This window comes from Geotrypetes seraphini, chromosome 11 (genome assembly GCF_902459505.1).
Source record: "Geotrypetes seraphini chromosome 11, aGeoSer1.1, whole genome shotgun sequence".
Lineage (NCBI taxonomy): Eukaryota > Metazoa > Chordata > Amphibia > Gymnophiona > Dermophiidae > Geotrypetes > Geotrypetes seraphini.
In genome coordinates this window covers 821396-835597 of record NC_047094.1, presented here as the reverse complement: position 1 = coordinate 835597, position 14202 = coordinate 821396, and the positions used below count along the sequence as shown (strand labels likewise).

The window sequence follows — 14202 nt, the reverse complement described above, 5'->3', positions numbered from 1 at the left end:
CAGACTCCTTTCCCTCCCACTTCCCAGCAGCATCTCTCCTTCTCCCTATCCAGGTCCAGTAGCAGCTGTCCCTTTTTTTTTTTTCACCATACCCAGCAGCTTTCTCCCCTCCCAGCAACTCTCCTTACTTGCCAGCGCTGCGATTCAGTAAGGCAGCCCCGGGTCCTTTGTTGGGTCACACCGCCTCTGAAGAAAGCGGAAGTTGCATCATCAGAGGCGGCCCGATTCAGCAAAAGCTCCAAGGCTTCCTTCTTCAATCACTGCGTTTGTAAGGAGAGCTGCTGGGAGGGGAGAAAGCACAGTGTGGGGCGCTCCCTATTATCTCTCCGGTCCTGCGTGAAGGACAGCTCCTCGATCTTGCCGGTCCTGCGTGGACCGGCAGGAAATTGAAGAAGTTGATCTCGCCAGTCCTGCGCGGACCGGCAGGAATTTTCTGCGGACCGGCGATTGAAGAACTGTGGCATAGAGCATTCTGGACTCCTGTTCGTTTACAAAAATTAGATTGCTTTAAGTCTAATAGATGTTGGCATTGTCATCTCGATGCGGGGACTTTAGATCATCTACTGTTTTATTGTCCATTTATTATGGCTTTTTGGAAGTCGATTTGGGGCCAAATAAATTGTTAGAGAATCATGTGGCATTATCATATGACACAGTTTTATTTGGCATGTCTATGAGAGCCAAGAGCCAAATATCTTCCAATAATAATAAACTTTTAATGATTCTGACAGGTGTTGCCATTCAACAAATAATGCATATTGGAAAAATTGGAATAGACTGAATTATAGTTTTTGGTGGAGATCAGTGTGTCACATATACAAAATGGAAAGAACATTAGCTGTTCAAAAAGGATATTTTAATAAATTTAAGGATGTGTTGGGGGGCCATTAATAAATTATTGTAATGAATAGATATCATTTTCCCCTGATTAACATAAATGAAAAAATGGGGAGGGGGTGGGTTTCTGGATTTCATTTGTTATGAAGGGATGGAAGAATTTACTATATTATATGTATTATTTAATAGTATTATGGTGGGAGGGGAGGGGATAAATTTTATTTATTGAAAATGTTTGTGGAATTTCAAGTGATGTATTAGTCAGATTGTTGTTACTTTCTGTGCACTTGATGTTAAACATAAAATGAATAAAGATTAAAAAAATAAAAAAAAGTAACTGTGCTTTATATACTTTGAAGCTTTTTGTGGGAGTTGGTGGAATACAAGATTGTACCATTACATTGGGTTATTCTACCTTGGTCTGCAAGAGTTTAAGATATTCCATTGCCATGGGCATGTGATTCTGCAACTTCCCAGTTATCCCTAATCTTTATTTAGCCCAGGCCCAGGTTCTCAATAGGGGTGCCAACAGTTGCTGCTCCCTATAGTTATCTTATTCTTGTCAATTTTCTCTAGTGCTTCATGCAGAGCTTCAGAAATGAAGAAGAACCAAATGATTATTTTTAAGTCCCATCAAATGGTTTTCTTCTGGTCTAACATGATGGTCTTTCAGGGCTTTTAAAACAGCTGTTCTGTGGTATTTCAACAAGTTATGGAGACCCAAACCGCTGCTGCCTCCTTGTGACAATGCAAGATAAAAACATAGAAACATGATGGCAGATAAAGGCCAAATGACCCATCTAGTCTGCTCATCCGCAGTAACCGTTATCTCTTTCTCTCCCTGAGAGACCCCACATACCTATTCCACCACCTCTTCCGGGAGACTGTTCCACGCATCTACCACCCTGTCTGTAAAATAGTATTTCCTTAGATTACTCTGTAGCCTATCACCTCTTAACTTCATCCTATGCCCTCTCATTGCAGAGTTTCCTTTCAAATGAAAGAGACTCAACTCGTGCACATTTACATTACTTAGGTATTTAAATGTCTCTCAATAAATAAATCATAGTGACAGTAAAATCAACAATTTATAAAAATGTCACTCGCCAGCAGTGGACTCAATTTCTCAGATCCAATATTCAAACAAAAAGGTGGAGAAAAAGCCTCAATTATTATATCACGTAGCAGTCATTGATGATTTTTAAGCTAGTGTTGTTTTTGTCATCAAAAAGCTCACACCCAAAAGAATGTAGGGATCTAAAGAGATTTCAAACCCACTACAGTGCACAGTAGAAAATAGTATTTTTATAATTTTTCATTTTTTATATATATAATTAATTCATAAAAAAAGCCTATAGTTTTAAAGGCGTTTAAACAAACAACAGATGAAAGTAGAAAAAAGAAACTTAGCTCTGGCGCCAGAACTTTTGCTGTAGCAGGCCAAAATTTGCCGGTAACAGGAGACCGTCTTTTCAATGGCGTTCAGCTTTGCAGCATAATTAGCGGCGGCAGGTCAACAATTCCTCCTACAAGATCTTGTTTCACCAACAATCCGATGGTTTCTTCAGGGATTCAAAAAGCAATACCAGCTTCCATCTGGGCAACACTTGAGCTCACAATGCTCAAGTTTTAGTTTTGAATTTTTGAATAAAAGTGCTCTAGTCTCTATATAAATGGTACTTGAAATCACCTGTTGTTATACTGATCTACTATTAGTTAGTGAACAAGGAAGGGTAAGACATTTTCAAACCAATTCGCTAACAGGTTTCCAAAAAATCTTGATGTCAGTATTGAGTAAAGCTGTGTACTAGAGAAGAGCACTACATAGGCCTTAAACATATTGCTAGGAAGCACCTGTCTCCCAAGAACTCCATTATCTATGTGGGTCAAGAAGAGAGCAAGTTAATGCACTATTCACTTATAAAATTCAATGGTGAAGCCATCTTCCAAGCAGCTTTCTCGGTAGATAAGTTCTTAACACTTGCTACTACTTCTAATGTCTGAATATCTACTGAGCCAATGTTGTTCCTCAGTTTGGGTAGCTCCTTTTTCTCTAAACATCTATGTCTGGGATAAAAGCATTGCCATCTGCTTTATAGAGGTTTTCATAAAATCACCTAAATTGCACTGCAGGGTCCCTGTTTGCCACTATTTGTATCCCCTGCAGGACTTCCACCCATCTGGAGCTTTGTTGTTTTTGTAACAACCAAGCCAGTAATTCCCCTGGTGTCGTCATTTTCCATGTAATTGCATTTGGTAAAGGCTAAAAGATGTCATATCATATGTTGCATATCTAAAAGGTCTAAAACCCTTTTCTTGTTTGCCCTTGCTTGAGGAGCATGGGAGTCGTGTGTTTTTTCTTATGCTGGGATTGTCACTCCTTAATCTCCACCAAAAGGGAAGCTGCCTGTCTCCTTCTTTCTCTTCTCCCATGCTCCTTTTTTAAAATTAAAAGTCCAAACAGCAAACCTTTCCAGCTTCTTATTCATCATCTCATTCATCATGAGACACTCTCCATTCCTGCTGAAGCTTCTGTTGTATCTCCTTAGAGTAACATTCCAAGAGTGAGTCCAATATGTCCCACCCCCTCCTTTTCAAATTTCATCACCATTGTGTGATCTGAAATCACAGTGGGGTAGATTTGTATGTTCTATAGTTTTTCCAGGTATGGGGCCTTTCCTGTAAAGTAGTCTGTTCAAAGGTTTTGCTAAAATCTGAATACACCACATCTAGCACTCTCCCTCTATCCAGCTCTCTGGTCACCCAGTCAAATAAATTGATCTAATTTGTCTGACAAGACCTGCTTCAACTAAAACCATGTTGCCTTGGCTTCTATAATCTATTGGGTTCCAGAAACTGCACTACTCTGTTTTAAAAGCATTTCCATTAATTTACTTACTATAGAAGTTGGACTTACCGGCCTGTAGCTTCTTACCTCTTCCTTACTTCTGCTTTTGTAGAGAGTGATCACATCTGTTCTTCTCCAGTCCTTTGCTACCAATCCATAGTAACATAGTAGATGACGGTAGATAAAGACCCGAATGGTCCATCCAGTCTGCCCAACCTGATTCAATTTAAATTTTTTCTTCTTAGCTATTTCTGGGCAAGAATCCAAAGCTTTACCCTGTTCTGTGCTTGGGTTCCAACTGCCAAAATCTCTGTTAAGACTTACTCCAGCACATCTACACCCTCCCAGCCATTGAAGCCCTCCCCAGCCCATCCTCCACCAAACGGCCATATACAGATACAAACCATGCAAGTCTGCCCAGTACTGGCCTTAGTTCAATATTTAATCTTATTTTCTGATTCTAGACCCTTTGTGTTCATCCCACGCTTCTTTGAACTCAGTCACAGTTTTACTCTCCACCACCTCTCTCGGGAGCGCATTCCAGGCATCCACCACCCTCTCCGTAAAGTAGAATTTCCTAACATTGCTCTTGAATCTACCACCCCTCCACCTCAAATTATGTCCTCTGGTTTTACCATTTTCCTTTCTCTGAAAAAGATTTTGTTCTACGTTAATACCCTTCAAGTATTTGAACGTCTGAATCATATCTCCCCTGTCTCTCCTTTCCTCTAGGGTATACATATCCAGTCTCTCCTCATACGTCTTCTGGCGCAAGCCTCCTATCATTTTCGTCGCCCTCCTCTGGACCGCCTCAAGTCTTCTTACGTCCTTTGCCAGATACGGTCTCCAAAATTGAACACAATACTCCAAGTGGAGCCTTACCAATGACCTGTACAGGGGCATCAACACCTTCTATTGACTACGTCTCTCTTTATACAGCCCAGCATCCTTCTGGAAGTAGCCACTGCCTTGTCACACTGTTTTTTCACCTTTAGATCTTCGGATACTATCACCCCAAGGTCCCTCTCCCGGTCCGTGCATATCAGCTTCTCTCCTCCCAGCATATACAGTTCCTTCCTATTATTAATCCCCAAATGCATTACTCTGCATTTCTTTGCATTGAATTTTAGTTGCCAGGCATTAGACCATTCCTCTAACTTTTGCAGATCCTTTTTCATCTTTTCCACTCCCTCTTCGGTGTCTACTCTGTTCAAATCTTGGTATCATCTGCAAAAAGGCACACTTTTCCTTCTATCCCTTCAGCAATGTCACTCACAAACATATTGAACAGGATTGGCCCCAGCACTGATCCCTGAGGGACTCCACTACTCACCTTTCCTTCTTTCGAGCGACTTCCATTAACCACCACCCTCTGGCGTCTGTCCAACAGCCAGTTTCTGACCCAGTTCACCACTTTGGGTCCTAACTTCAGCCCTTCAAGTTTGTTCAACAGCCTCCTATGAGGAACTGTATCAAAGGCTTTGCTGAAATCCAAGTAAATTACATCTAGCATATGTCCTCGATCCAGCTCTCTGGTCACCCAATCAAAAAATTCAATCAGGTTCGTTTGGCACGATTTACCTTTTGTAAAGCCATGTTGCCTCGGATCCTGTAACCCATTAGATTCAAGGAAGTACACTATCCTTTCTTTCAACAAAACTTCCATTATTTTTCCAACAACTGAAGTGAGGCTTACCGGCCTGTAGTTTTCTGCTTCATCCCTGTGACCACTTTTTATGAATAGGGACCACATCTGCTCTCCTCCAATCCCCAGGAATCATTCCCGTCTCCAGGAATTTGTTGAACAAGTCTTTAATAGGACTCGTCAGAACCTCTCTGAGCTCCCTTAGTATCCTGGGATGGATCCCGTCTGGTCCCATCGCTTTGTCCACCTTCAGTTTTTAAAGTTGCTCATAAACACCCTCCTCCGTGAACGGCGCAGAATCTACTCCATTTTCTCGTGTAACTTTGCTAGACAATCTCGGTCCTTCTCCAGGATTTTCTTCTGTGAACACAGAACAGAAGTATTTGTTTAACATATTCGCTTTCTCCTCATCACTTTCCACATATTGGTTCCCAGCATCTTTTAGCCTAGCAATTCCATTTTTCATCTTCCTCCTTTCACTAATATATCTGAAAAAATTTTTGTCTCCCTTTTACATTTTTAGCCATTTGTTCTTCCGCCTGTGCTTTCGCCAGACGTATCTCTCTCTTGGCTTCTTTCAGTTTCACCCTGTAGTCCTTTCTGCTCTCCTCTTCTTGGGTTTTTTTATATTTCACGAACGCCAACTCTTTCGCCTTTATTTTCTCAGCCACTAGGTTGGAGAACCATATCGGCTTCCTTTTTCTCTTGTTTTTATTGATTTTCTTCACATAAAGGTCCTTAGCCATTTTTATCGCTCCTTTTAGCTTAGGCTACTGTCTTTCCACTTCTCTTATGTCCTCCCATCCTAACAGCTCTTTCTTCAGGTACTCTCCCATAGCATTAAAGTCCGTACATTTGAAATCTAGGATTTTAAGTATCGTGCGGCCGCTCTCCACTTTAGCCGTTATATCAAACCAAACCGTTTGATGATCGCTACTTCCCAGGTGAGCACCCACTCGAACATTAGAGATACTCTCTCCATTTGTGAGGACCAGATCCAATATCGCTTTTTCCCTTGTGGGTTCCGTCACCATTTGTCTGAGCAGAGCCTCTTGAAAGGCATCCACAATCTCCCTACTTCTTTCCGATTCTGCAGACGGAACATTCCAGTCTGCATCCGGCAGGTTGAAATCTCCCAACAGCAGAACCTCCTCTTTCCTTCCAAACTTTTGGATATCCACAATCAGATCCTTATCAATTTGCTGCGATTGAGTTGGAGGTCTGTAGACTACACCCACATAGATAGAAGTTCCATCTTCTCTTTTCAGAGAAGCATTGAAAACATCAGCCAGCAGAGCCACCAGAATTTCTTTCAGTTCCTCCAGTACCTTGGATGCATGAGCTGTGGATTGTGTGTTCTGATCAGTGTTCAGCTGACGGCAGTCAGTGTTTCTTAAATGCTGACTATCACTATCACTAAAGGAGGTTGACCTTTAGTGATGGTACTATGAGACTCGAGTAGAACTTTCAGCAGCTATTTTAGTGAATTGAGCCACCAGGGCGGGAGGAGGTGGAATCTCTGCAGGTGTCTACCTCTACGTAGCTAAAGGACCAAGGTTAGGACTGCTGTATATGTGGTCTTGTTTGGTTGCCTAGTTGACAGCTACATAGCTTCAAAATCTCCCTTGGAATATCCCTATTTAGTCCAAATGACTGGTTGGAGCTGATATTCGGTGACACTGCCCAGTAAAGTGCTGCTGAATTTCTGTGGTTGGCCTGTAGAGTATGATTTAAACATGCTGAAATCGCTTTGAATGTTGACCCGATTGTTTTTTATTCAGTGGTATTTCTGTTGCTGTATTTTGTAACTCAGTTTGGGTGTTCATAGTGTATGAAATTTAAATGCAAATAAATACCTAACAAGGGAAGAGATGTGCGAGAGAGGCCTTTAGGCTTTCACAGAATGGTCTGGAATAAAAGCCAGGCATGGTCACATGACACCCCCCCCCCCCCCAGGGAGGGAGCATTAGACAAATAATAGGGCAGTAGATGGTTAGTACTATAGCTAACAAGGCAGTTCTCTAGTGCAGGGCTTGCCAAACACTTGCATTGGAAGGAGAAAGCGGTAATGGTATCTATGTGACTGTTTCTCCTCAGCATACTGTAAGAATTCTGTGGACGGGCTCTGGTATTGCTTTGATGACAGTGATGTTCAGCAGTTAGCGGAAGAGGAAGTCTGCAAACAGACAGCATACATTCTGTTCTACCAGAGGCGAGCAGCAATCCCAGCCTGGTCAGCGAACAGCTCTGTAGCAGGTAAACAGACTAGACTAGCTTTTCCTTTAAATGCAGTAGGTCGGTAGTTTATAGAGCAAGCACCATCAGGCCCTTATAAATGTTTTAACCAGCAAAGAACAAAGTATTCTCATTCTGTTTCACTGCCTGGCAGGTTCTTCCAGTGGAAAGGTGTGATAAAACTGCATCATGAAACAGGAAGTAATTTTCATCAGTCTTTGTCCATAATGAGGGAAGGACCAGGGTAATAATGGTTCTGGCAGTGGGAGTTTCTACAGTTCTGAAAACAAAGAAAAAGAAACCTAAAGCAAAAAAAGCATGGCCACTGTTGGAACCAGGACACTGGGCTATATGGACCATTGGTCTCACCCAATATGGCTATTCTTACGTTCTTATAAAAGGCTGAGTTGGCAGAGATAAGTGGCAAGTCTTGTGAGACAGAAAGAAATGAAATTGGGTTAAAAAGGAATGAGGAGCTGAGAGGAACAGGTCTAAAAAATGAAAAGTACTTTCAGCTAACTTGAAAAGGTGATTTAGAAATACTAGGCAAGAGAAGTACGGGGAGGGAGGAGTGATGTAGGTAAGGTTCAGAGGGATTAGGTTGAAGAGGGTGTTCCAAGATAAATATTCAGTTTGACCACAGATCTTTGCAGGTTTCAGCTAGTTTTAATTTATATTATTATTCAGAGGGTCAAGAGAAATGAATAAAGCTGGGGGGGGGGGGGTTAAGCTTTGTATTTTAAAGAATATTAATTATATATTATTTATAATATATAATATTATTATTTTTTTTTTAATTCTTTATTCATTTTAAATCATAAACAAGTGTACAATAATATATCCATTAAATTTCAATGTAACACTTGAAAATCTTAAATCATATCATCAAGAACAAAAGTATATATCCCCACCCCCCACCCTACTGAAATTAAAATTCATGAATCATTTTCAAACATACACTAAGTGTACAGAAATATAATCATTATAATTTCAATACAACACTTGAACATCTTTCCAAATCATCTAAAATAAAAATATTAATCCCCTCCTTCCCGCCCTACCTAAAGAAATAAAAACAAACTCTCAATGGAAAATATAACACCCCCCCCACCCCCCAATGCGTAAAATATAATCTCCCATAAAAAGTGATGTCTACTCATTACAATATTTTTCCATATATAATATTAATATAATATTATTTAATTGAAGGAGGGATAGAGTTTGATCTTTCTATAATTGAAAGAAATGTTAGGAAATATTTTATTATATGGTATATCTGTTATATTTTTGATATGGAGGGGAGGGAGGGTGACAAACTTTTTAAAATGGATTATTGCAGAATATTAAGTGTTGTATCTAAGTTAAAATGTTTTTATTTGCTGAGATACTTATTGTAAGTTTTAAAATGAATAAAGATTTAAAAAAAAAAAAAAAGAATATTATTTCCATTGGCTGATATGAATGCTCTGACTTCTGCCACTGTATGGCTAATGCTTACCACATAGTAACACTGGTACACAATGTATTTTAGTCTGTATCTTCTCTGATATTCTCCTGATTTTTTTTCTGTAGGCTCCACAAGTTCATCTCTCTGTGAGCATTGGGTGAGCAGGCTTCCTGGTAGCAAACAGCCAAGTATTGCTTCAGCTGCTTCTTCCCGCCGTACATCTCTGGCCTCTCTGTCTGAATCTGTGGAACTGACTGGAGAAAAAAGCGAGGATGATGGTGCGTCTGTCCCATCAACTATATACAGAATGGGGAACACTGCAGGGCTTTTGTGTGCGCCAGGGTGAGGGGAGTCATGGGGGTGTTTGCTTGCTGTGAATCATCTCGTCCATAATCCACTGTCCTGGGCTGCAGTGATCAAGGATGAGCAGTTGATAGTTGGAGCCCAGGACAGTGAATTATGCTCGAGATGGTTCACAGCAAATAGAAAAAAAATTGGTAATCTGGTATCTATAGATTCTGTAAGAAAGCTGGAAACAATTAGTTGTTTTAGAGCTGACTGTGAAGTTCTGATGACAGAAAATTTCTGGGCAGAAGGCATAATAAAGTGACACTTTTAATCTAAATTCTCACCATAATGTAATGCTAACACTCCTTTCATGGTATGAACACTTACTTTGGTTGGCACTTAAAATTTCGTGCTCACTCTGGCAGCAAAGATGGCTATGGAACAGACCGGCCTAATTTTGAATCGGCGTGTGAAGTCATTATGTGACGTGTGTATATGTAGTCTTCAGTTTATATACCGGGTCAATCTTTTGCCTTCAAGCTGATAGAGATGTGGAATGGACTTCCTGATTCCATTAGACTGATAGGCCAGCTACAACAATTTCATAAAACCCCGAAAACTCTGCTGTTTACACAAAACTTAAATGGCTTAACTATAGTATCAAAGAACTGATAATCCAGCTTTTTTTTCCTCTATGCTCTCTTTCTTATGTACTCTAGACTTAATTACATGTGAACTGAGTCGAGCTCCGTTGGGAGATAAACATAGAAACATAAACATAGAAATAGACGGCCCTTATCTGCCGTCTATTTCTATGTTTATGTTTCTATGTTTATCTCCCAATCTGTCGATCGTATTGGGAAAGATTCTGGAGGACTGGAAGATGGCGAATGTTATGCCGATCTTCAAAAAAGGTTTGAGGGGAGACCCGGGAAACTACAGACCGGTGAGTCTGACCTCGGTACCGGGAAAGATGGTAGAGGCTTTGATAAAGGACCGCATCATTGATCACCTTGAGGGAAATGGGCTGATGAGGACAAGCCAGCACGGTTTCAGCAAAGGCAGATCTTGTTTGACAAACTTGCTGCACTTCTTCGAGGGAGTAAACAGGCAGGTATATCAGTGACAGAAATAAGAACTCAGGCGGGATAGTACATAAGAACATAAGAAACGCCCTCACCACCCTCACTGGATCCAAGTTTTCATGTCAGAGAGGCAGTGTTGGAGGTTAGCAATTTGGGACGACCGGTTCTCGCCTAGTGGGAGAAGCAGCTGGATGTCATCTGCATAAGAGTGGATTTTAATGCTATATTTCTGCGCTATATCAATGACAGGCCTGATGTAGAGGTTGAATAGGAGGGGGGATAGAAGGGCGCCTTGAGGAACACCATATTTGATAGGCTTGGGGTTAGATTTGTGTGTCCCTAGTAGGACAGTCTGGGTCCTTTGATGGAGGAAGGAGGTGACCCATTGGAGGGCTGTGTCCTTGATTCCGAGGTCATAGAGTCTGGATGTGAGGAGATGGTGGTCGACTGTGTCAAAGGCAGCACTGAGGTCAAGTAGGACTAGTAGGGCATCACTGCCTTTGTCGAGTATTGACCAGCTGCCATCAATGATATGAAGGAGTACTGACTGTGCTGTGGCCTTTTCGGAAGCCGGACTGGGCAGGGGACAGAGCAGCTTGTTCGTCAATGAAAGAGTGTAGTCGGTGGAGCACAATTCATTCAAGGAGTTTGGAGACAAAAGGGAGGTTGGAGACTGGGCGATAGTTGCCGGGTTCGTTAGGAACAAGGGTGGGTTTTTTGAGAGTGAGCTTGATAATAGCTGATTTCCAGCTGAGGGGAACAGTCCCAGTGGTGAGGGAGGTATTAATGATGGGGAGGATGGATTCTGCCATGGCGTCTTCTGTGGACAGCAGGAGGCTGGATGGGCAGGGATCGAGGATGGTGTTGGAGGGTTTGAGTTCTCTCAAGGTTTCGAGAACCTCGGCATGAGTGGCCATATTAAATTGGGAGAGAGTGGCGGAGGATGGGGTATTTGGAATAGGTTGGGGCTGACTTAGATAAGGACAGGTTGTTCACCCTCTCCAAGGTAGGGAGAATGAGAGGGCACTCTCTAAAGTTGAAAAGGGATAAATTCCGTACAAATGTAAGGAAGTTCTTCACCCAGAGAGTGGTAGAAAACTGGAACGCTCTTCCGGAATCTGTCATAGGGGAAATCACCCTCCAGGGATTCAAGACAAAGTTAGACAAGTTCCTGCTGAACAAGAACGTGCGCAGGTAGGGCTGGTGTCAGTTAGGGCGCTGGTCTTTGACCAGAGGGACGCCACGTGAGAGGACTGCTGGGCATGATGGACCACTGGTCTGACCCAGCAGTGGCAATTCTTATTTCTTATCCTATTTGACGATGTAGTTCTTTCCCCTTTTCCCTTCCTGTTTCAGTACAACTGTATATCTCTCTCTTTTTTTTTTAATGTATCGCCCCAATTTTAGATTAATGTACACTTAGAAACCTGATAAGCGGATTATGTTTATTTAAGATTTGATATACCACTCCTGCATTTTACTGACCTAAGTGGTTTACAATGTAACAATTGATTAATGAAAGGAACTCCATTGAAGATAGGACAGATAGAGATAAAGATAAGGTATATACATTCCAACAAGTATTCAGTGAGGATGAAACAAAGATTATCTTAAAAACAAAAATAAAATAATTATTAAATAATAAATTTAAAAGATTAAACAATTTAAAGAAATAAATAAATTCCAATCAGACATTAGGTCCTGATATTAGGAGTCCGCAGATATGACAGACCAAGGAGAGGAAGAGTCATCCAACCTCGACAGGGCTGTCCCACCAGTTGCATTCCGCCTCAGCCAATCATTGCCGCTCTACACCTCCGTAGGCTAGCAGTAATCTGCTGGCATGAATAGCTGGAAGTAGGAAAAGTCAGCAACCGCCAATGAGATTGGCCCACTGCTAGAACAAGACACAGCCGAAGCTGACTCTCCTGAGAGCTGAGGGAAGTCATACGGGAAGTGAGGGAAGTCTCATCATCAGCTGGGTAACAGCTACCATCAGCCACAGGCGCTGGCCGACCCTTGCCAGTATGTTAGATGCCTCCGCAGGCCATCTCCTCCGATGCGAGGTGTTGCTTCCCTCTCAGTGGTGTCAATCTCTTCACCGCTGACCTCCTCAGCCATGGCACAGTCCTGCTGGTGGTGTAAAGGGGCCAAAAACAGACCCCCCCCCTCCTTTGACAAAAGAGAAGGCACGAGGGCCCAGACCAACATCTCTCAACTGCCACCATGGAACCAGTCGAGCAGCAGGTAGGAGGCCCCTTTTAAATAAACTTGGATAAGTAGTAGTAGTAGTAGTACTGTCCCGTGGCCATCTTTGCGGCCAGAGTGAGCACAAAATTTTAAATGCTGACCAAAGTAAGTTCTTGTGTCCTTTCTTGATGATCTGCCTTGATACTAGTGTTGCTGGATTTCTTAGCAGCCTTCGACACTGTGGATCTTAATATCTAACTTACAAGGCTGGCAGAAGCAGATATCTGTGGCACAGTATTTACATGGTTCCAAGCCTATTTGTCAGACAGGCAACAATCAATTCTGTTCAGCAACCTTGGACACTGAACTGTGGGGTGTCACAGGGATCCATATGGTCTCCTGTTTTATATAATAGTCTCCTCAAGCTTCTTACTGAGCTGCTTTGGCCAATGGTCACAAAATTCTATATCTGTGCTGATGATATGCCATTATTCATAAAACACACCACATGGAGCCAATCCCTGGACACAGGAGTTCTATAGTGTGCCTTTTCAGCAGCTTTGTGGATTATGCAACTATTCATACACATTGAACCAGATCTACCCACAGCTTTGATTAAACTGACTGTCTAAATGCAACTTAGAAATAGAAAACAATACATTCTGCCTGAACTCAAGCTAAACAGATTCTTTGGGTACTTGACACATGTGGACAAATACAACTTCAAAGTATGTTTTGAGAAGTATGAACTCTCCCTGAAATCACAGATCAGGAATCTAGGGCTACTGCTCACTCATCATTCACACTGATCCCAAAGATTCAAACAACCTTCTCTCACCTTTGGCAACTAAGAAATCTTTCTCCATATACTGAAAAGATGAGTCTGATCACAGTGGTCCATGCATTAACATCACAGCTAAACTAATTTAATGCCCTGTAAGTTTGCATCAGCTCCAACTAATTCAGAATGCTGCATCTTGACTAATAGAAGGCTGAAAGTGACATGACCACATCACACCCTTCCTGCAAACACTTCACTGGCTACCAGCACCTTACAGGGCTAAATTTAAAACTGTGTTTGATTTTCAAAGTCCTCGGATAAAACAGCCCAGAGTACTTAAAGAATAAGTTAGCCCAGTGTTTTTCAACCTTTTTACACCTATGGACCGGCAGAAATAAAAGAATTATTCTGTGGACCAGCATCGGTCCGTGGACCAGCGGTTGAAGAACATTGGGCTAAGTCGTGGGCCAGACCCCACCCATCTCTACCCAATCTCCACCCCAGACCCCGCCCCCATAATAGTACTAATTGCACCTTGCACATCCCATGCCTCATCTGGAAGCCTTCCCTCTGATGTTGCAACGTCAGAAAGAAGGCTTCCAGTTCAGGCACAGGATGCCCGTAGGAGCCACTGCACGTGGCTTTGTGCACTGAATCAGTTAGGAAGAGGGTGCTGGCTCAAAGATAACGCTGCATCGATCGCACCGTGGACCGGCGGTTGAAGAACAGTGTTTTGGGCCTCATGCACATGCTGGCCCTGTGGTCCGGCAGGAAATTTCTGTGGACCGGCACTGGTCCATGGACCGGTGGTTGAAGAACACTGAGTTAGCCCTTTTTCAAGCAGCA

General features: G+C 42.2%; 1 protein-coding gene across 5 annotated transcripts in view; it reads left to right on the top strand.

Annotated features, from left to right (window-relative positions):
* USP31 (ubiquitin specific peptidase 31) overlaps positions 1-14202 on the top strand; it is a 377558-nt gene that overhangs the window by 177295 nt on the left and 186061 nt on the right. For all 5 annotated transcript variants that reach the window (XR_004536457.1, XR_004536456.1, XR_004536455.1 and 2 more), the window contains 2 exons: positions 7428-7586; positions 9138-9290. Coding sequence is in view for 2 of the 5 variants with exons in the window: in XM_033914358.1 (XP_033770249.1) it covers positions 7428-7586; positions 9138-9290 (312 nt within the window). In the remaining 3 variants the exon portion in view is untranslated. The remainder of the gene's footprint in view (positions 1-7427; positions 7587-9137; positions 9291-14202) is intronic.